The sequence below is a fragment of the Theropithecus gelada genome, chromosome 1 (assembly GCF_003255815.1).
Source record: "Theropithecus gelada isolate Dixy chromosome 1, Tgel_1.0, whole genome shotgun sequence".
Taxonomy (NCBI): domain Eukaryota; kingdom Metazoa; phylum Chordata; class Mammalia; order Primates; family Cercopithecidae; genus Theropithecus; species Theropithecus gelada.
Window position 1 is genome coordinate 218,129,360 of NC_037668.1, and position 23,337 is coordinate 218,152,696.

Genomic DNA, 23,337 nt, shown 5'->3' on the forward strand with positions numbered 1-23,337 from the left:
ACACACACACATATATATATACTATAAAAACATGAAAATAGTTGTTTACGTGTAGAATTCATGGATGGCTCTAATATTGTCTTATGGCATTATTTACTCTGGGCATACTATGTTTTCAGTGGTAAATAAAAACATTCAAAGATTTCCTAGGCATAATTGAAATTGAGTGAATGGTAGGGCAAGGGTACAGATAGCACTTTTGTTTGCTTTGGAAGAATTTTACTTGGGGCACATCTAAGTGAGGGTCTTTTATTAAGGCAACTAAACAATTACATATTTAAGGGAGATGAAAGTTATGTTGTTCCTGGTGCTGAGAACAACAGTTGTACAGTACTGGCTGTGACTATGAAAATGATGGTAAGTTTACCATATGTTCATACTTGAGTTATCACATTTGGATTTGGTATGTGACTATATTTTTTAAGATGGACTAAAATAAAATGTACTGATATATCTTATCGCAAACTACACTTCTTTATGTGTCCAAGAGATTATGATTAACGGCAAAAAAAAAAAAAAAAAAAGTGATTTGGTATCCCTTACATAAGGTACAGGAAATTCTCTAAAGATCGGTAACCACTCCCAGACAAGGTCCTCTGATTATCGTAGGAGCATTGACTTAGACTCAACCACCACTGCTAATGCATTCCTCCAAAAACATTTGCATGGCATGGCGACCAGAGACAACGCACAGAATGGGAGAAAACATTTGCAAACTACCCACCTGACAAGGGATTAATAACCAGAATGTATAAAGAGCTTAAACAATTCAATAGGGAAAAGAAAATCTGATTTTAAAATGGGCCAAAGGGCCAGGAGCAGTGGCTCACACTTGTAATCTGAGCACTTTGGGAGACCGACGTGGGTGGATCACCTGAGGTCAAGAGTTCAAGACCAGCCTGGCCAACGTGATGAAAGCCCACCTCTTCTAAAAATACAAAAAATTAGCTGGGTGTGGTGGCGGGCGCCTGTAATCCCAACTACTTGGGAGGCTGAGGCAGGAGAATCACTTGAACACAGGAGACGGAGGCTGCAGTGAGCCAAGATCACGCCATTGAACTCCAGCCTGAGCAATGAGAGCAAAACTCCATCTCAAAAAATTAATTAATTAATTAATTAAATTAAATAAGCAAAAAATCCGAATAGACATTTCTCAGAAGACACATAAATGGCCAACAGGTGTATAAAAAAAAAAGTTCAACATGGCCGGGCATGGTGGCTTATGCCTGTAATCCCAGCACTTTGGGAGACCGAGGCAGGCAGATCACAAGGTGAATCTGGCCATACTGGCCAACATGGCGAAACCTTGTCTCTACTAGAAATACAAAAAATTAGCTGGGCGTGGTGATGCATGCCTGTAGTCCCAGCTACTAGGGAGGCTGAGGCAGGAGAACTACTGGAACCCAGGAGGCAGAGGTTGCAGTGAGCCAACATCACACCACTGTACCACTGCCCTCCAGCCTAGAGACAGAGTGAGTCAAAAAAAAAAAAAAAAAAAAAAATTCAACGTTACTAATCATCAGAAAAATGCAATGGGATATCATCTCGCCTCAGTTAAAATGTCTTTTATCCAAAAGCCAGGCAATAATGAATGCTACTATGGAGAACAGTGTGGAGGTTCCTCATAAAACTAAAAATAGAACTACCATATGATCCAGCAATCTCTCTGCTGGGTATATATCAAAGAGAAAGGAAATTGTTATATCAAAGAGGTATCTGCACTCCCATGTTTACTGCAGCACTATTCACAATAGCCAAGCTATGGAATCAACCCGTGTCTATCAATGGATGAATGGATAAAGAAAATGTGAGAGAGATATATATGCATGGAATATTATTCAGCCATAAAAAAGCATGAAATTGGCTGGGCACAGTGGCTCATGCCTGTAATCCCAGCACTTTGGGAGGCTGAGGCGGGAGGATCACCTGAGATCAGCAGTTCCAAGACATGGTGAAACCCCATCTCTACAAAAATACAAAAATTAGCTGGGCATGATGGCAGGTGCCTGTAGTCCCAGCTAGTCAGGAGGCTAAGGCAGGAGAATCGCTTGAACCTGGGAGGCAGAGGTTGCTGCAAGCTGAGATCACGCCATTGCACTCCAGCCTAGGTGACAGAGCGAGACTCCGTCTCAAAAAAAAAAAAAAAAAAAAAAAAAAAGCATGAAATCCTGTCATTTACAGCATGAAGGGAACTGGAGGACATTATATTAAGTAAAATAAGCCAGGCACAGAAAGACAAATGTTGCCTGTTCTCACTAATATGTGGGAGCTTGAAAAAATTTGAACTTGCAGAAGAAAAGAAACTGAGTTTGTGGAGATGGAGAGTAGAATGATGGTAGAATGATGGTTAGCAGAGGCTGGGAAGGGGAGTGGGGAAGAGGGGATAAATGGTGGATGGTTAATGGAACAAAAATACAGTTAGAAGAAAAAAGATCAGTGTTTGGTAGCACAACAGGTGATTATTGTCTGTAATTTATTGTACATTTCTTTTTTTTCTTTCTTTTTTTATTTTTATTTTTTTTGAGATGGAGTCTTCCTCTGTTGCCCAGGCTGGAGTGCAGTGGCTCCGTCTCGGCTTACTGCAACCTCTGCCTCCTGAGTTCAAGGATTCTCCTGCCTCAGCCTCCCGAGTAGCTGGGATTATAGGCATGCGCCACCATGCCTGGTTAATTGTTGTATTTTTAGTAAAGATGGGGTTTCACATGTTGGCCAGGCTGGTCTCAAACTCCAGACCTCAAGTGTTCTGCCCGCCTCGGCCTCTCAAAGTGCTGGGATTACAGGCCTGAGCCACCGCACCCGGCCTGTTCTACATTTCAAAATAACTTAAAAAGTGGAATTAGAATGTTCCTAACACAAAGAAATGATACATGATTGAGGTGATGGACACCCCCATTACCCTGATTGGATCATTACTCATTGTATGCTTGTATAAAAATGGCACATGCACCCCATAAATATGTACATCTCCTATATATCCAAAAAAAGCATGGCAACCCATGACCAATTTATTCCCGTACAAGACTGATTCAGAATTTCTAGGCACTGAGCCCTCACTCTATCTTCGAAAGGATAGTTGGGGCTGTCTTTGTTAGGAGCGCAAGAACCCTGAATACCCTGCATTATTCTGTCCAGCCTATCACTTCTGTCCAGCCAATCATCACTTCTGTCCAGCCTGTCTCTTCTGTCCAGCCTATCATCACTTCTGTCCAGCCTATCAACACTTCTGTCCAGCCTGTCATCACTTCTGTCCAGCCTCTCATCACTTCTGTCCAGCCTATCGCTTCTGTCCAGCCTCTCATCACTTCTGTCCAGCCTCTCATCACTTCTGTCCAGCCTATCATCACTTCTGTCCAGCCAATCACTTCTGTCCAGCTTATCACTTCTACTGAAGTAAACTCTGCAGTCACAAAGCTTTCGGAGTTCGGGTTATCAAATTAACCCAGAGCTCAGGTGCATTTACAGATTTTCTCTTTCATTGTTTCTTCCTTCCTTCTCTCTCTCTCTTTTTTTTTCAAATAATCACAGCAGTAAAAGTACATTATAAATGATTAGGCTCTGTTGGATAGCCAGCTATTCCATTATAATGTAATGCATTTAAAATCTTCAAGTTGCTTTGAAAAACACACTCAGGTGAAATAAAGCAGCTAGCCAGCCAGCAGGCAATGAGTTAACCGTTGTCTATGAAAGGGAAGAGGAGGAGACATCATACACTTTTTTTTTCCAGTCCTTTCTGTCTCCTGGTTACGGAATAGTCCTAGTTTTGTGTTGGCTGTTGGTCTGGGTGCCTTGTGATTGTTTTGATAGAGCATAAGAGTTAAAATAAATATTTCTGCAGCCAGAGGGTTCCAGCCCTGGTTCCTTGGTAACCTCATACAAGTTACTTGACTTCTTCAGTACCTCAATTTCTTGGGAGTAAATAGCAATAAAACTCTGTGGGGTTGCTAGGAGGCTAATAGGAGTTAATACCTGTTACCTGATACATAATCCATGATTGTCAATAGGAACTCACATTTCTCCTTTCTCAAAGATGTTCAAGGACACGGAACACTCTCGCACACATCACTGCCTCATTTAACCCTGCAGAGAGCTATTGTAATCAATGTGGAGAATGGGGAAATGACTCGCCTCAGGTCACGTAGGTCTCAGTCCAATGTTCTCCTGCTACACCACTAGCCATGTTTGTGCAAACCACAGGCCCACTTGTCTTTATGCATACATAATAGATAGGCAGAGTGCAAAATTCCTAAGGTAAATGGTAAAACGTGTGCCTTTGTCCCCCAGCCACTCAGTTTTCCTTTCCATTGTTTACTCCTTTTCCTGTGATTTTTCTTTTTCTTTTTTTAAGACAGAGTCTCACTCTGTCACCCAGGCTGGAGTGCAGTGGTGTGATCTTGGCTCACTGCAACCTCCGCTTCCTGGGCTCAAGCGATCCTCCTGCCTCAGCCTCCTGAGTAGCTGGGACCGCAGGCAAGCACCTCCACACAGCCTTTTTCTTTTTTTGTATTTTTCATAGAGGTGGGGTCTCACCACTTTATGTGATTATTTAAATGTAGTAGTTTGCTTGTGGCAAGCCATATTCTCCAGTAAATAATCAGATGTGGGCCAGGCCCGGTGGCTCATGCCTGTAATCCCAGCACTTTGAGAGGCCAAGGTGGGTGGATCACCTGAGGTCAGGAGTTCAAGACCAGCCTGGCCAACATGGTGAAACCCCATCTCTACTAAAAATACAAAAATTAGCTGGGTGTGGTGGCAGGTGCCTATAATCCCAGCTACTCAGGAGGCTGAGGCAGGAGAATTGTTTGAACCCGGGAGGTGGAGGCTGCAGTGAGCCAAGATTGTGCCATTGCACTCCAGCCTGGGTGACAGAGTGAAGCCCTGTGGAAAAAAAAAAAAAAATGTGATAAGAAATTTTAGACTAGAAACAACACACATGTTTAGTCTAGGATCAGTGTGGGAAACAGAAAGGGGTTAACATACAAAATGAAGTGCTTAAAAAAATCCTCAGAAGGGCTGGAGGAACAGGCTCTGGGTGGGGCCCCCAGGAGGCATCTGGAACATCTCCATCAAACTGACCCATCACCGGTAAAGCTATGTCAGTCCAGATCAGGAAGCTGCTTCCAGGAGTATTGAGTTCAAGAACCTACTCTCAACACCACCGCCTCTGCCACCCAGGAAGCTGGAATTTGAACCTTGGGACACAGACTTCAGCCACTGCCTTGACAACAGTTGCTTCTTGTCTGCCCCAAAGCTGGAGATGAGACACTGGACGTTTGCTGCAAAGAAGTGCTATGTCTCCACAACCTTGCTGGCCAGTAGAGATCACGGCAGCAGCCTCTGCCTCACGTCCACCTTCCAAATCCCAAGCAAGCACAGCCGATGAAAGGGCTCTCATTCCTGGCCGGGATTCTTGTCGTGAGGGACTCTGGGAAATGTTGTGCTTAGCTTGCAAGAAATGAGACAGGATCTTGGGCACAACTGATCAAAGCAAAAACAAAAGAACAATGAGGTGAGACAGGAGACTATGCCCAGCTAACGTTAGCGCAGTACCTTTGCTTTTTATTTTCTCATTGATTTATACTTACTTAATTTTTTTACCTTTGATTTTTAAAGAAAAGCATATCTGTATGTATTTGCCTTATGCTTGCCATTTCTTTTTGCTCCTTTACTAATCTTGTATTTCCTTCCCTAAGTAGCCTATAAGCATCATCCTTCCACCATGTCAAATATTTTTACCGATTTCTTTCAAGATGGACTTTGTGGTACTAGATAGCTCACCCATGGAACTATGTGTAAACTGGCAATATGATCCTTTACTCTACATATTTTTTTCAGATTCCCATCCATCATGACAGCCATCCGACTACGAGAATTTATTGAGCGTCGCCCACTGATCCCGCCAAGGTATAGTTCTTCCAGAGGCACTGCCTCCAGGGCTGAGGCCAGGCAGCCAGGTGCCTGGGGAGTTAGAACTGCACATCCTACTGCTCAGTGGTTGAGAGACCACTGCCAGGGAGTTCTAGGGAAGCTCTTTGGATGTTTCTTGATGAGCAGGTCTATGCAAACCCACTGGCAAAAGTCAGAGGAAGCTGAGACGCCAAAGAAAGAGACTGATAAATCCAGTTTCTTACAAAGAAATATTTAACAGGGACTTATGAACAGAAGCCACATATGTGTCTCGGTGGCAGTGAGATGAGATGGTGGATGTCTGCACCATTACCCCCGAGACCCAGGGTTTAGATACCATAGGGAAAGAGTGATACAGAAGGGATATAGGGGACAATTAAAGTATGACAACACCAACGCTGTTTGGCCGAAGGGCAGAACTTACAGTAAGTACCTACTCTGATACCAGGAACTATAGAGAAACTGGAAATCTTAGAGGCCTGGGGTGATATGATTTGGTTGTGTCTCTACTCAAATCTCATCTTGAATTGTAGTTCCCATAATTCCCACGTGTCATGGGAGGGACCTGGTGGGAGGTAATTGAATCATGGGGTGGGGTTTTCCCATGCTGTTCTCCTGACAGTGAATAAGTCTCATGAGATCTGATGGTTTTATAAGTGGGAGTTCCCCTGAGCAAACTCTCTTGCCTGCTGCCATGTAAGATGTGCCTTTGCTCCTCCTTTGCCTTCTGCCATGATTGTGAGGCCTCCCCAGCCATGTGGAACTGTGAGTCCATTAAACCTCTTTTTCTTCATAAAGTACCCAGTCTCAGGTATTTCTTCATAGCAATAGGAAAATGGGCTAATAAAAGGGGTTAATCAGAAGCCAACGTGGTGAATTTGCATCCAACACAGAGTTGCTCTAGCCTCTACCTTGGGTTTAGGGAAGTTGTGAGAAAGATTCTCACTGCAGAATCCAAGCAAACAGGCAACTCCAAATTCCCAAAAGACCAGAAGGGTATTGGTTTTTGCTTGGGAAGAGCTTTACTGAGAAGTCTGAGCAACGCAGGCCTACATTTTGGATCAGACCATTTTACTCTGCTTGGGGTAAAACACACTGCCCCTGTGCTTTGGCACGATGAGAGCTGACAGCACAGATGGAAACTAAGGAGCCGTTTCAATCTTTCTTCAAGGTCCTCTATGGCACAAGAATAACAAGCCCTAGATATGTTTTGTTGTACTAAATTTGATATCAGATGAGTCTGTAAATCCTAACCCCGCTCTCCCTTCACCATCTGTGATGGAGTCTGCAGAAGTGGAGTAGCTATAAATTTGTGACAGAAACCTCACGCTGTGATTTGGGCGTCAGCCTCTTGTAGCCCCATTGGCTTCGTGGCTTTGAGCAAGCCTCATGTTTATTTTATTTTATTTTTATTTATTTATTAGGGACAAAGTCTCGCCCTGTTGCCCAGGCTGGAGTGAAGTGGCTGGATTATGATCTTCCACCTCCTGGGTTCAGCTGATCTTCCTGCTGCCTTAGTCTCCTGAGTAGCTAGGACTACAAGCTGCCTGGCTAATTTTTAAATTTTCTGTAGAGACCAGGTCTCACTATGTTGCCCAGACTGTCTGGAACTCCTAGCCTCAAGCAATCCTCCTTAGTATCTCAAAGTACTGGGATTACGGGTGTGAGCCACAACACACCGTAATGTTTATTTTAATATTGAGTTATTTTAGCCATGTTTGGTCAAAAAAGAGAAGTCTTTCTTCCAGAAACTACAGAAGGAGTGAATGGATGGATGTGTCCTTCTTGGGTACACCTTAAGAATTTGCTTTTAAGACCTGGCGCAGCACCTCGTGCCTGTAATCCCAGCACTTTGGGAGGCCAAGACGGGTGGATCACTTGAGGTCAGGAGTTCAAGAGCAGCTTGGGCAACATAGTGAAACCTATCTCTACTAAAAATACAAAAATTAGCCAGGCGTGGTGGCGCACACCTGCAATCCCAGCTACTCAGGAGGCTGAGGCAGAAGACTCGCTCGAGCCCAGGAGGCAGAGGTTGCAATGAGCCGAGATCATGCCACTGCACTCCAGTGTGGGCAACAGAACAAGACTTTGTCTATTAAAAAAAAAAAAAAGAAAAAGAAACAAATAAAATAATTGGAAGTTGTGATAAAGGCTATAAAGGAAATGAAAAAGGGTGTGAGAGAGAATAATCAAGGCGGAGAGGCAGGCAGAGGAGAATACCTTCTCTAGCCAGGGTGTTCAGGGAACAGCTCTCTGAGCAGTTAACAGCCGAGCATGATGCTGGGTGATAGGGGTAGGGGGGCGGGCGAAGGGAGTGGTCTAGGGAGGAGGAAGTGCAGGTCCAAAAGCCCTGAGTCATGAAAGACGCCATGACACGGTGACACGGGGGCTGGAGCTGGGAGAAGGTTGGGGAGGTAGAGGCAGGAGAAGTTCCTGGAGGGCTTTGTGGCCCACAACAGTACATTTGAGTTTTACGCTATTACACACGCAATGGGTTGAAGGGTTTTATGCAATGGAGGACCCTGATCTGATTTACTTTTTATGAAGCTCACTCTGAGAACAGATTGTCTGAAGACAACAGTGGGAGTTATTGCAGAGAGCAGGGGGAGGCAATGGTGATCTGGGCCAAGGGGCAGCCGTGAGCTGGAGAAAAGCCGTCCCATGGGAGATGCAGCCTGGAGGGGGAATGCACGGACTTGCTGATGGATTGGACCCATGTGCTGGCAGGTCAGGAAAGGCATCAAGAGCTGTCCCGCGGTAAGCACTATGGGTGGAGGGTGGGGGCACGAGACTAGTTCAGGTGCCGGAAGAGTGGGAGCCGTCAGTGTGCCTGCCCCCCGACCCATGTGCGGCTCTGAGGACAAGCCCCAGAGAGCTGAAGACAGCCCAGCCTTAGGCCTCCAGGGGCCCCAGGGCCTGCTGTGCTCAGTTCCACCCAAACCCCCAGACTCCAGGCCAGGTCCAGACACCACAGAGCACCAGGAAGGAGTGGCCAGTAGAGGTTTGTTTCCATTTTCCCCAGAGGAGACCAGAGTTAAATAGGCCCCACAGTGAACAAAACAGATCTCAAACACACCCAGAAAGGGCAAAGCCGCTGGGGAGACAATCAGGAAATACTGGCGCCAGCTCTGTTCCTCTCTCCCCTGCTTCCTCCTCATCCGGGTTTCGGGAAGGAAAGGGTTTTGGTTTTTTGTTTTGTTTTTTTGAGACAAAGGCTTGTGCTGTCACCCAGGCTGGAGTGCAGTGGTACGATCTTGGCTCACTTCAACCTCTGCCTCCTGAATTCAAGCGATTTCTTGTGCCTCAGCCTCTGAGTGCTGGGACTACAGGCGCCCGCCACCATACCTGGCTAATTTTTGTATTTTTAGTAGAGACGAGGTTTCACCATGTTGGCCAGGCTGGTCTCGAACTCCTGACCTCAAATGATCCACTCGCCTCGGCCTCCCAAAGTGCTGGGATTACAGGGGTGAGCCACCGCACCTGGCCTATTTTATGTTTCTTTATTTCCTGCCTGTCGCCACCCCCAGAATAATAATGGTAAATACTTCTGAAGCTCTTACTCTGTGCCAAGCACTGTCCTAGGTGCATCTGAACTCCTTTAACCTTCACTACTGTGAGTTCCGTATGAGGAAATCAAGGCACTGTGTGGTTAAATGACTGTCCCAGATCCCACAGCCAGTGACTGGCGGACATGGATCTTAAACTCACGTCTGTGCTTATGGTCAGTGCACTTTGCTGCATCTCCAGGTTAGCCCCCTGGGCCAGGCTTACTTCCCTTTCTCTGCAACTCACTATCATGACCTCTGCCTTGCAGATTACCATTCCCAGTAGGCCCTGTAGGCACGGTTGTTGAAAACATTAAAATGAATGAGTGAGCAAAATTATCCAGTCATTTATGTGTGGTTTGTCCCCTGGTGACTGATGGCACCTGAGCCTGCCCTTGTGTGGTTTTGCACAAGCATGTATCCAATTCATCCTTAAATGCCCAAGCCTCAGAGCTATGCTATGGAAAACCAGATTAAAATCAGCAGGGACACTGAATCAAAGTAAATGTTAAATGGTTCACACTTAGCAGTGGCCACATAAAATTCTTGTATTCATAATCATATTGGCTGGGCACAGCTGCTCATGCCTGTAATCCCAGCACTTTGGGAGGCCAAGGTGGGTGGATCATGAGTTCAAAAGATCAAGACCATCCTGGCCAACATGGCGAAACCCTGTCTCTACTAAAAATATAAAAAGTTAGCGGGGTGTGGTGGCACACACCTGTAGTCCCAGCTACTCGGGAGGCTGAGGCAGGAGAATTGCTTGAACCTGGGAAGGTGGAGGTTGCAGTGAGCCAAGATTGCACCACTGCACTCCAGCCTGGCGTCAGAGCCAGACTCCTTCTCAAAAAAAAAGAAAAAAAAATCCTATTATATACAACTGTTTACTGGTGCCATCCCCTGGCTATAGGCTGGAGGCCTGTCACTCAGAAAAGGGCTGAGTGTGGCGTTGGTTTGTGGAATGCAGGATACTCCTTAAAAGATCACTTTAAGTGGGTTAAATTCAGTGTGTTGTAGAAGATCAAAGATACAGAATTCATGTGTGATTTATTTTTTTTTTTTTATTTTTTTTTTTTTTTTTGAGACGGAGTCTCGCTCTGTCGCCCAGGCTGGAGTGCAGTGGCCGGATCTCAGCTCACTGCAAGCTCCGCCTCCCGGGTTCCCGCCATTCTCCTGCCTCAGCCTCCCAAGTAGCTGGGACTACAGGCGCCGCCACCTCGCCCGGCTAATTTTTGTGTTTTTAGTAGAGACGGGGTTTCGCCGTGTTAGCCAGGATGGTCTCGATCTCCTGACCTTCTGATCCGCCCGTCTCGGCCTCCCAAAGTGCTGGGATTACAGGCTTGAGCCACCACGCCCGGCCTCATGTGTGATTTAAATAGATTTTTAAAACTTCGATCGAAACAGTCTCTGAAGATCCAGAGGCAGCCGTGTGGCCAGCCCATCCTGCGTGGGATGATATTGAAGCAGCGTCATTTTTCTGGGGTACGACCCATGGTTCATTGCCTCACGCCAAGGAAATCAAGGACGTGAACACACAAGGAGCGAGGTTAAGAGCGGAGGTTTGATAGGCTAAAGAAAGAGAAAATCTCTCTCTTGCAGAGAGAGGGAGGCCCAATGGGTCTTCTGGCCCCTGGTGAAGCACAGGTTTTATAGATGAGCTTGAGGAGGTGGTGTTTGAGGTCTGGTTTACGTAGGGCACAAAAGATTGGTTGGACCAGGTGTGCCATTTGCATAACATGAGAAGAACTGGTTAGGACTAGGTGTGTTGTTTCCATGGCATGTGAAGAAGCTGACCACCCCACCCTAATATTTTATTATGCAGATGGGTTCTCCGCCTGGCCGGGTCATGTTCAATTGCGTGTTTTTGTTTTTATATACAAAATATACACCACTATACACGTGGTGACAGAGAAAAGGGAAGATGGAGCCTCTATGTTGAACATGCCTGGCCCCCAGGTAGCCCTTTTCTATGGACACAGCTGCTGGCATTCACCCTGCAAGTTTCCAGCTTGCTTATTCATGTCTGCAGCTCAATTTTACAGGCTGCTCTTTGTTAGAAAAGAAATGACTTTGGGGCTGCTTTTGTTAAAAGGGAAATTCCGCCAAGGACTCTGTTGCCTTTTCCATCTGACTAAATAATTTCTGTCTCCTGTATCCACATCACCACCTTGGGAGATGTCAGCCACCAAGTACAAATGTCTCGTTTACTGTCATGTACTCATTAATGGAGAAGACAGTGTCATTCCCATTTTACTGATGAGGAAACTGAGGCTCCCCACTTCCTTGAGGAGATTCTTCTGGAGCTGGTAAAACCTGGGAGATGAGGGCACAGGTCTGGGGGCTTCCCAGTCCTTCCTTTAGTTCCGTCTTCTGGACTTACTAGCTCATGTCCTTAGCTAAGTTATTTATTTCCCCCAAGCCTCAGTTTCTTATCAGGTATAGTGCTCACCACATTGTCTATGATTAGATAGTTGCCTAAATACGGCTTTCCTGACCAGATTATGAACTCCTGAGTGAAAAGACAATATTATCATCACTGTGTCCCTAGCACCTAGCACACTGGAGACACAAAAGAGCTCGCAGTGAGTACTTTTCATTGAGTTAAAAGCATCTTCCAGCCAACATTGCTGTGTCTTTATGGCTTTTCCTATTTTTTAGTGTACAATGTCTATTTGCTGTCTGCCCCAAAATGAGAGAATCACAGAGTTTGTATGAAAATAGCACCGGACTCCTATTTAAAAAAAAATCATCACACATACCCTTGGGTGGCAGAATGCGACATGGAGTTTAGAGACCTGGGTTTGATTCACAGTGCTGGCACTTCCTCATTTAAGTGGACTTTACTATTTAAAAAGTCCACTTAACCTTTCTGGGACTTGGGCTATTCTTATAAAGCAGAGAGTTAATCAGGTCTACCTTGCGAGGTGACTGTGAGGATGAAGTGAGATCATTTCTGTAAAAATGCTCTGTGGAGCATGAGTCCCAACAGAGCCGGAACAGAGCAGAGTGCAGTCATAAGAGCACAGGCTACCTGGGGCTGTGGGGCCAGGCTCTGGAGGACAGACACCCCTGGCCTCTCCTATGCATGTTGAATTTTGACTGTGGCTAAGCCCAGATCCCGCTCCGGTTACAGCCACACTCCCAGGGAACGGGTTTGTTCTCATGTGGACTGAATACACCACCTCAAAGAGCCAAGCCATCAGGGACTCGAAATCATGCACGGTGCCTGCACCTGCCCAGAGCGAAGGAAAGGGCTTTCTACAGCTGGTTAAAACCCAGGTCAACAGAATCACTCTGAGCAGAGCCCTGAGCTGGGCTGGGCTCCACAGCCAAGTCTGAAGAGTCCACACGTGCTTTCACAGTCATTCGCTGAGGCTGGGTAATGCACAGCCTCTGGCCTGGCTAGGCATTTCCCCTTAGGAGGTCAAAACTCTCTTCTCCACCCAGCCAGCCCTCCCTCCACACCCATCTCCTTACGTGCACCTTCCCATTGTCTCTCCACTCTTCCCAAAACCTGCCAAGAGACGCTCCCAAGGGGTGGCGGCAGGGAGTGTTACTTGGTGCTGGTGTAAGGATTCTTTATCCTCAAACCAGCTTTTACTGACTGCTTCTAAGGAGCGGCGCTGAGTTTATTCACCTGTATTCAGCAGCTGTGTGTTTGTATGCACGCCATGGTCAAAACCCAGCCCACCGCCAACAGCCCAGCCACTATAGAAACCAACGTCCTTTAGGTGGATTCTTAAACTGTAGTGTGGCCCTGGAGTAACATTCCAAGGTGGTGCTTCAGAAAATGGATAGGTGCCTAAGAAAGCTACGTGTCCCACCCCCGTGCATTCAGAAATGGCATTTGTTCCCTTTATTGTGCCAGTTCCTCTTTCTTCTTATGACTTAATACCCCATTGTTATTTACCAGCCAGGGCTCAGTCAGATTATCCCAGGCACTGAGCAGGCCCAGACAGCCTGTGGTTTTTCTGCAAATCAGAGCTCCCAGAGGTCCTCTTTGCATAGACAGAGACAGAACTCGCCCTGCTCAGCACTTGCCTTTCATACTAGACAACCGGGCCCACTCTGGCCCTCATACACTCCACTCAGAACCCAATTCTGTCTACGTCTTGGCGCCTATAATTCCCTTTGCTTGGAATCTCCTCCCCATCCCCTTTGCTTACACCGGTCTTAGATACTCCTCCCTCTTCTGTGTCCTATCGACCCTTTATTCAGATCACTATTTCAGCATGTGAAGAGCTTTTTGAGGACAAGGGCTGCTTCTTAGTCAGCTTTGTATCTGCAGAGCCTAGCACAGTGCAGGGTGTTTTGTGTGCGTTCGATAAATGTTGGTTGAGTCGAACTGAAGGCATAGTTTCAGTTTTCATCCATCATCTAACACATACTTAGTGAGATATTTTATGCAAAACGATGTGCTACTTTCTACTGACTCTGAATTTTTTTTTTTTTTTTTTTTTTTGAGATGGAGTCTCACTCTGTCACCCAGGCTGGAGTGCAGTGGCGCGGTCTCGGCTCAGTGCAAGCTCCGCCTCCCGGGTTCATGCCATTCTCCTGCCTCAGCCTCCCAAGTAGCTGAGATTACAGGTGCCCACCACCACGCCCGGCTGATTTTTTGTATTTTTAGTAGAGACGGGGTTTCACCGTGTTAGCCAGGATGGTCTCGATCTCCTGACCTCGTGATCCTCAGCCTCCCAAAGTGCTGGGATTACAGGCGTGAGCCACCGTGCCTGGCCTCCTGACTGTGAATTTTTATGGCATCTACTGACTGCTCAGAATCTGTGGGACATCCCGAAAGACCCCACATGTCCAAGCATCACAAAATAAAGTCACCTTCCCAGTGATGGCCACTTACTGTGTTCCCTCTCTTGGGGAAAGGCAGGATTCTTTCCAATGCTCGAAGACGCAGCTTTGTCTTGGACACTTCCCTGTCTTTTACCCTCTATCCTATCTCCTAAAATATCCTCAATCAGCCCTATCCTCTCCATCCACATTTCCATCATATCAGAGCTTCATCACGGCCCACATAAAGCACTCCAATCGCGTCCTAAGCAGTCTTTCTGTTTTTAGTCCGATGGTCTTCAAATTTGTTTTCTGGCTGGGGGCAGCGGCTCGCACCTGCAATCCCAGCACTTCGGGAGGTCAAGGCTGGAGAATCACTTGAGCCCAGGAGTTCCAGACCAGGCTGGTCAACATAGTGAGACCCTGTCTTTTTAAAAAAAATTGTTTTCCACATTGCCATCAAAAAAGATCTTTCTATATCATGTCATGAATCTTGTTAAAAATCTCACAAAGTAGCCTGGGCAACATAGTGAAACTACAAAATATATATATATATATGCCAGGCACATGGTACACGCCTGTAGTCCCTCCCAGCTACTTAAGAGGCTGAGACAGGAGAACCTCTTGATCCTAGGAGTTAGAGGCTACAGTGAGCTATGATCACACTGCACTACAGCCTGGGCAACAGAGTGAGACTTCATCTCTAAAAGCAAACGAAACAAACAACAACAAACCTCACAAAGATTTCCTATCACCTCCATTAGTAGTCCTCAAACTTTCAGACACAATACCCCCTTTTAAATAACAGATATTTTGTAATACCTCTGCTATTCTTCTGAAATAAAATCTGTAAATAATATAAACCAACCACATATAATTTAAAAATATTAGGTTGGTGCAAAAGTAATCGCAGTTTTTGCCATTGAAAATAATGGCCCTTGAAAGTCATAGCAAAAACCCCAATTACTTTTACACCAACCTATCTCATTACAGTTGTATAACTATAATATAAAAGGAAAAGCAATGTACTATAAAATGAGATGTATTTCTGGCCGGGCGCTGGCTCATGCCTATAATCCCAGCACTTTGCTAGGCCGAGGTGGGCAGATCACTTGAGGTCAGGAGTTTCAGACCATCCTGGCCACCATGGTGAAACCCATCTCTTCTCAAAACACAAAACTTAGCCTGATGTGGTGGTGGGCACCTGTAATCCCAGCTACTCGGGAGGCTGAGGCAGGAGAATAGCTTGAACTCAGGAGGCAGAGGTTGCAGTGAGCCGAGATCGGGCCACTGCACTCCAGCCTGGGTGACAGAGTGAGACTCCGTCTCAAAATAAATAAATTAATTAAATAAATTAAAATAGGTGTATTTTAAAGCGTAAAACCTGCGCACCGTTGCCCTCCAGCCTGGTCTCCCTCAGCCCCGCTGTATTCCACTTGTACCACCCACCCTTGTCCCACTCCCTCTTACGTTCACCCCACAGAAGCACTCCCTCCCAGTCCCCACATGTTAGCTCAATGATGCTCCCAAAACACCTCAAAATTCAGCCTCCAGACAGGGCTCGAGTCCCCCTCCCCGGCTTGCAAGCACCTCGTGCTTTGACATCACAGCGCTGCTTCACATTTAGTCTTTACAGACTTATTGTTACAGTTAAAAAAAAGATGAAATTTTGTAAACATCAAAAGTAAAAAAAATACAGTATGATGAGCCCCTATCATTTACCAATTCCCACATTTCTTTTATTATTTTTATTTTTATTTATTTTTTTCAGACAGAGCCCTCCATTTACGGATTCCCACATTTCTCGTTTTTGTTTGTTTGTTTGTTTTTGTTTTTTGTGAGACAGGGTTTCACAATGTTGCCCAGGCTGGAGTGCAGTGGCACAGTCTCAGCTCACTGCAACTTCTGCTTCCCGAGTTCAAGCAATTCTCCTGGCTCAGCCTTCCCAGTAGCTGGGATTACAGGCATGTGCCACCATGTCCAGCTAATTTTTTGTATTTTTAGTAGAGACGGGGTTTCACCATGTTGGCCAGGTTGGTCTCGAACTCCTGAGCCCAAGTGATCCGCCCACCTTGGCCTCCCAAGGTGCTGGGATTACAGGTGTCCACGGCGCCCAGCCCAATTCCCACATTTCAACCGTTATCAACATTTGCCCCACTGGTTTTATTTTTCTTTTATTTTTCTTTTCATTTAACTTTATTTTATTCCAGAAATATGCTTGCCCACCTGCTGGTTTTGTATATCCACTTATTTCTTTTTTCCTAATATTTTGAACTTAATACCTGATACACTAAATATTTCCTTATGAATCCTGAACATAAATAACATTTTATTACAGATGCAGGAGGTTGTGGTGGGAGGAGGGAGGCCTGCAAGGCCCATACACTCAGCTATGGTAGAAAAGGGTTCGCTACGCATGAAAAAGACTCTTACCAGGAAATTCCATGGGTTTTCGGGGCTCAGTGCCAGGAACTGGGGACAAAGACCAAATACGTTTTGTATTACGCCGCAGCTGGCATTCTTCTGGAATGAACTAATTGTAAGAACGGCTTTCTTCTCACTTGCTGCTCTAGTATATTCATTGCTCACCAAGGAAGAGACCTGCAAGGCTATTACCCTGGGCAGCTGGCGAGACTCCATTTTGATCATGGTGCAAAGAGAGCTCCCAGGTGAGACACCCTCCTCAGTCTCAATTTCCAAGAATGTCATGAAAGTTACAATGATAAAAAGTGGTGGGCAGGGGGAAGATACACTACTCCTCATAATAATGATGACAGCAAAAATAAGTATTATTTAGTGGCTAGAAGAGGTTTGGAAGGAAATATACCAAATTGTAAATTTTTTTTAATGAGTGGTGACATTATTCTTACTTTATATCTTACTGTTTTGAGACAAGGTCTCGCTCTGTTGTCCAGGCTGGAGTGCAGTGGCAAGATCTTGGCTCACCACAACCTCCACCTCCCAGGTTCGAGCAATTCTCGTGCCTCAGCCTCCCCAGTAGCTGAGACTACAGGCACACGTTACCACATCCAGCTAATTTTTTTGTATTTTTAGTAGAGATAGGGATTCACCATGTTGGCCAGGCTGGTCTCAAACTCCTGGCCTCAAGTGATCTGCCCACCTTGGCCTCCCAAAGTGCTGGGTTTACAGGCATGAGCCACTGCACCCAGCCCACAGGCACTTTGACCTTATTTTCTAGTTAGAGGAGGCTGGAAACCACAGGGGTTAAAAGCAGCAAGTAGAATAAATTACAAAATGTTTGACTTTGGGCAATTTTCATTTCTTATCCACGTATCAATTGCCTTATCTATTAAATAAAATAACTGGAGTAACATTCCAGAGCACTGTAAGCACTCGACGTATGTTTGCTATCCTTTGACTCAACATCTAGTATACATTACACATTTCTCTTAATTGCCTGTGACATAGTCGGCTCCTGGGTATCCTCCATGCAAGAAGGGAGCCACAGCATGTGTGGCTTCAAACAGCGCAGAGTCTAAATGTAATCAATGATCAAACAAGAAGTAGCTTTAAGGGCCATTCTGTTTTAATTAGATGAATGAAGTGGAGCTCAGAGAGGTGACATGTTTGGCCTGGGGTCACCCCGTTAGTTGGTATAAAAGTTAGGCTTGGTGGCCGGGCATGGTGGCTCATTCCTGTAATCCCAGCACTTGGGAGGCCGAGGTGGGTAGATCACCTGAAGTCAGGCGTTCAAGACCAGCCTGACCAACATGGAGAAACTCTGTCTCTACTAAAAATACAAAATTAGCTGGGCATGGTGGTGGGTGGTGCATGCCTGTAATCCCAGCTACTCAGGAGGCTGAGACAGGAGAATCACTTGAATCCAGGAGGCAGAGGTTGCAGTGAGCCGAGATCACACCATTGCCCTCCAGCCTGGGCAACAAGAGCGAAACTCAAAAAAAAAAAAAAAAAAAAAAAAAAGTTGGGCTTGAATCCATTTACATTTTCTGGTTCCCAGTTCAAGACTCTTTGTTCTAACTCAAATCCATACTATATTAAACTAGTAGGGCTATGTTTTCTGCCAGAGGATAGACAAGAAAGGAAATGACAGACCCCCACTGCCAGAGCTGCTCATGGCCCAACTCCACAGGACACCCTCCACGTTGTGTGAACCCTGACATCGCTCTCCTCCACTTCCCACCGCCACCTCACCTGGCACCCAAATATCAGTCCTACCAGAGGACGGCTCAATTAAAGGGAACCTTGATCTGAAAGACTTGTGCCTGCCCAAGGTTAGCCTTAAGTGGAAAACTCAATGCAAATGTCAGTCTATGAGCTCATTAAGCTTCTAGTTAAGAAGAAAAAGAAGACAAGCCAAACAAAACAACAACTAGGAAATAATGACGTTGTCAGGACGAGACCTAAGTTCAGCTCTTGTAGTCAAGGTATAACTTGATAGGTGTCTAACGGCTTACCTTCCCCAGATATATTCCTCCACCAACTTGATGTCCTTCAGTATTGGAGTCCTTCCTTTGAGTGAAAGTCTTGTCTTCAGAAGGGCATTGATGTATTACTTGAAAAGGGAGAATATTCTGGTGCTAGAGAAACACCCAGTCAGAGGTAGAGGCAGGCTGGCAGTCCAGCAGAGGCAATCTAGGAGCAGTCACCAGGGCCTGGTTCGGCACTCAGAGCCATCAGTGACACAGAAGTGACTAGATTGGTAGTGATGGTCACACAGAATCCGAATTCACAAGAGACTGATGCATTCCCCAGGCCGCTAATGTTTTGATTGACAGTGGGAGTCATTCTTTCGTAGGAAAAGGAGGACCCTCACCATCATTTAAGGCACCTACTTTACAAGGTCACGTACCCGATAAGCATGAAATAAGAACAAGTAGAGGTGGGTGGGTATTCTCAATGATTCTTTAGGCCCATCCTCAACAGAGCACCTTCCAATCATCCAGCATCTCAACCCATTCAGTACCCCATGAGCATGGTCAGATGCTTGCTCTTGCTTTTTCTGAACATCAGGCAGAGCCACTCCATTCTTAAAGTCCAAGAGCACACTCTTTCTTAAAGAAGGCCCGTCACAATCGAGGTTACCCAATCAGGCAAACGTAACTGATGATGAAGCAGTCTTCGTCTCCTCTGTGACGCTGTGTGATTAGTTCACAGCGATAAACTCACAGAAGGCTATCACCCCCTTTAGATTTAGATGTTCCTAAATCTCAGCTAACACTTAATAGTTTTCACATCAACAGCAGCTCATCTCACCTATTTTATAGTTTAAAAACATAAACGTGTATGAGAACATTTAGAAAACATTCACAATCAAAAACGGAATGATTGAAAGTTACCCACAATATCATCACCCAAAGATAATCATGCAGAATCATCCAGATCTACATCAAAATGGGACGGGATGGGTATTTTGAAACCTTTTTATTTTTGGTAATAGCTGCATTGAGATAATTCACATACCATATGATTTATCCATTTAATTCAATTGAATGAATTCAATTCAATTCAATTCAATGCATAATTCAACTGAAACCTTTGTTTAAACATGTATTGTGAAAAAAAATAAAAATAAACATGTATTGTGGACTTTTTTCCATTTCAAAAGTTATAATCCTACTACATCATCCTTTTTTTTTTTTTTTTTTTTTTAAGATGAGTCTCGCTCTTGTTGCCCAGGCTGGAGTGCAGTGGCGCGATCTCGGCTCACTGCAACCTCTGCCTTTGGGTTCAAGTGATTCTCCTGCCTCAGCCTCCCACGTAGCCAGGATTACAGGTGACCACCATCCCGCTCAGCTAATTTTGTATTTTTAGTAGAGACGGGATTCACCATGTTGGCCAGGCTGGTCTTGAACTCCTGACCTCAGGTGATCTGCCAACCTCGGCCTCCCAAAGTGCTGGGATTACAGGCATGAGCCACCGCACCCAGCCGTACAGCATCATTTTTAATGGTGGCGTGGCATTCCCACATATTTCTGTGTCATTGTCTAAATAATTTCCTGTTTTTTTGCATGCAAGCTATCCCACTCTTTTTATTATCATAAAAACACTTGGACAAGCATTCTTAGAGCTAAGTCTTTGTTGACATCCTAATTGTTGGGACAAAATATGTGCAGATTTTCAAGGTCTTGATATATATCACCAAAGCTGGGCCAGTGAAAGTACACTGCCACAAACGATATTTTGCCATTACATTTTGGTTGTTCTTTGCTTTTCTTTTCCAAGGGATACCTATTTGAACAGGGGTACAGGAAGGTTATAACTGATTTCAAGTCCATCAAACCCCAAGAGGCACATAGTGGTTAGTCTAACCAGATGTATTGATTCCTTTTTTATTTTATTTTATTTATTTCTTTGAGACAGGGTCTTGCTCTGTCACCCAGGCTGTGTCTCGGCTCTCTGCGACCTCTGCCTCCTGGGCTCAAGGGATCCTCCTACCTAAGCCTCCCTAGCAGCTGGCATTACAGGTGTACACCACCACACCTGGCTACTTTTTGTATTTTTTTGTAGAGACGGGTTTTCGCCATGTTGCCCAGGCTGGCCTCGAACTCCTGAGCTCAAGCGATCTGCCCCCATCAGCCTCCAAAAATGTTGGGATTACAGGCGTGAGCCACCACACCAGGCCTGCACTGGTTCCTTGAAGCAACAAACATCCATAGAACAGTTACACTGGGAAAGGGCACCAGGGACCTTGGAGCACGGGGAGTGGCTGTGCATGGGCAGATCCAGTGGAGCGTGTGATATGCATCACCTCCTGGGACCTGTCAGTGGAGAGAAGGAGGGATGCTAAAGGGAAGAACAGGGAACAGAAGTCCCTGAACCATCTACTACAGCTTTGCCAGGGCTGGTCGTAGAGCTATGGGAGTCTTGTCAATACTCTCTTGTTAGCCTCATGGCCATTTCCAGGGAATGGATTCCAGCTGGTAAGAAAATGGACGGCTTTTTCCTACTGGGTTTTCAGCAAACTGTTTCTGTTTCCATTTAGACCGCTCATAGACTTGACAATTCCACCCAAGAGAAAATATCACTATCAGCCTCAATTAGACCAACAAACGCTCATTCGATACATTTGCTTTCGAAGACATTCAAAGCCTGCTGAGCCATGGTATAAAGAAACCACTTACCAAAGAGACTATTCTCTGCCGTTCTATGAGATTGGTAAGTCAGGCCAACTGCTCTTAACTCTCTGAGATTAACCTTGCCTGGGCCACAGATCAGCATCTCCCATGGGCTCGCTGTCTCAGGGAGCCTGTTTGGGACCAGTCGAGTTGGAGGCATGGATATGTGTGTGTGTTTCTGCGTGCAGGAAGAATTGAGGGGGCCTCCCAAGGCGCCGCCCTATCTAGCTCCCTGCAGAGGAGACTTCAGGGATGAAAATGCATATATCCTTTTTAACACACGGTCTCAAGTCTGACCACTCTTTTCTTTTTTTTAAATTAGAGACGGGGTCTTGCTATGTTGCCCAGGCTGGCCTTGAACTCCCGGCCTAAAGCAATCCTCCTGACTCAGTCTCCTGAGTGGCTGAGACTACAGGCATAAGTCACTGCACCCAGCTAATTGCTTAATTCTTTTTTGTAGAGATGAGGGTCTCACTATGTTGCCCAGGCTGGCCTCAAACTCCTGACCTCAAGTGATCCTCCCGCCTCAGCTTCTCGAAGTGCTGGGATTACAGGTGTCAGCCACCACACCTGGTCGTCACTGACTCCCTTGTCACATGACAAAGTCATTATTGTGCCTAAACATAGTGTTAACGGAACTTGTCTTATTCCCGATTTCAAACTTTACAACAATGATTTGACATTTGGAGGTATGCTTCAGACATTCTAAGTTCCCCTTGTAATATGTGAGGCTGCAGCATGTAAAAAAATACTGAAAGGGGGCTGGGCATGGTGGCTCCTGCCTGTAATCCCAGCAATTTGGGAGGCTGAGGCAGGCAGATCACCTGAGGTCAGGAGATTGAGACCAGCCTGCCCAACATGGAGAAACCCCATCTCTACTAAAAATACAAAATTAGCCAGGCTTGGTGGTGCATGCCTGTAATCCCAGCTACTCGGGAGGCTGAGGCAGGAGAATCTCTTGAAACCAGGAGGCAGAAGTTGCCGTGAGCCGAGATTGTGCCATTGCACTCCAGCCTGGGCAACAGGAGCAAAACTCCATCTCAAATAAATTAAATAAATACTGAAAGGGACTGAGGCTCCCGACATACAGGACCTTGGGGGAGGATATGTAGACACCAATTTAAACATTGCTGTGTTCCTGCTGTCACTGGTGCTTTGAATTTTAGTTCTTGGGATGAATTACTTCATTGACAGACTTTTTTTTTTTTTGAAATGGAGTCTCACGCTGTTGGCCAGGCTGGAGTGCAGTGGCACCATCTGGGTTCACTGCAACCTCTGCCTCCTGGGTTCAAGTGATTCTCCTGCCTCAGCCTCCCGAGTAACTGGGATTACAGGCCCACACCACCATGCCTGGCTAATTTTTGTATTTTTGGTGGAGACGGGTTCTCACGCTGTTGGCCAGGCTGGTCTCGAACTCCTGACCTGAAGTGATCTGCCTGCCTTGGCCTCCCAAAGTGCTGGGATGACAGGCGTGAGCCACTGCGCCTGGCCAACAGACTTTTAAAATGAGTAAACCTCAATATTTTGGAGGCTCTTACACTGTGGTAGGCACATATTTAGTCCTGAAAGCAGCTCCCTGAAGTAAAGTCCTACTATTTTCCCAATTTTACTGTAGGAAAAGCCAAGTCAGAGGCAGTTTATTAATGAGCCCCAGGTCACACAGATAGGCGGTAGGAGAAGCAGAATTCAGCCCCAGGTCATTTCAAGCTGTGCTTGAAGATACACAGCCTCTGTCACACACTCGCTGCAATTAGTGGTAACAGTCTCCATGAACTAGGTAGTAGTAGAATTATTGTTAGCCCCATCTAGCAGAAGAGGAAACAGGCTTTGAGACTTTAAACACTCTACTCAAGCAAGTAGCTGGTAAGTCATCAGTCCAGCCCAAGCGGAGATATGTTACCCTCCAAAGCCCACGCTTTTCAATTAAATGAGGGCGGTTGCAGGGGAAATGGAAAGAAGACTCATATGGCAGAGCATTTGGAGTGAAAAAGGACAGTGCGAACAGAAAA

General features: G+C 45.7%; 1 protein-coding gene across 3 annotated transcripts in view; it reads left to right on the plus strand.

Annotated features, from left to right (window-relative positions):
- Positions 1–23,337, plus strand: part of C1H1orf100 (chromosome 1 C1orf100 homolog) — a 38,811-nt gene that overhangs the window by 6,046 nt on the left and 9,428 nt on the right. Inside the window, exons 2-4 of one of the 3 annotated variants that reach the window (XM_025356979.1) lie at positions 5,833–5,901; positions 16,805–16,900; positions 21,196–21,368. In XM_025356979.1, coding sequence (XP_025212764.1) covers positions 5,846–5,901; positions 16,805–16,900; positions 21,196–21,368 — 325 coding nt within the window. In that variant the 5' untranslated portion in view covers positions 5,833–5,845. The remainder of the gene's footprint in view (positions 1–5,832; positions 5,902–16,804; positions 16,901–21,195; positions 21,369–23,337) is intronic. The other 2 variants (XM_025356989.1, XM_025356999.1) reach the window with 2 other exon arrangements.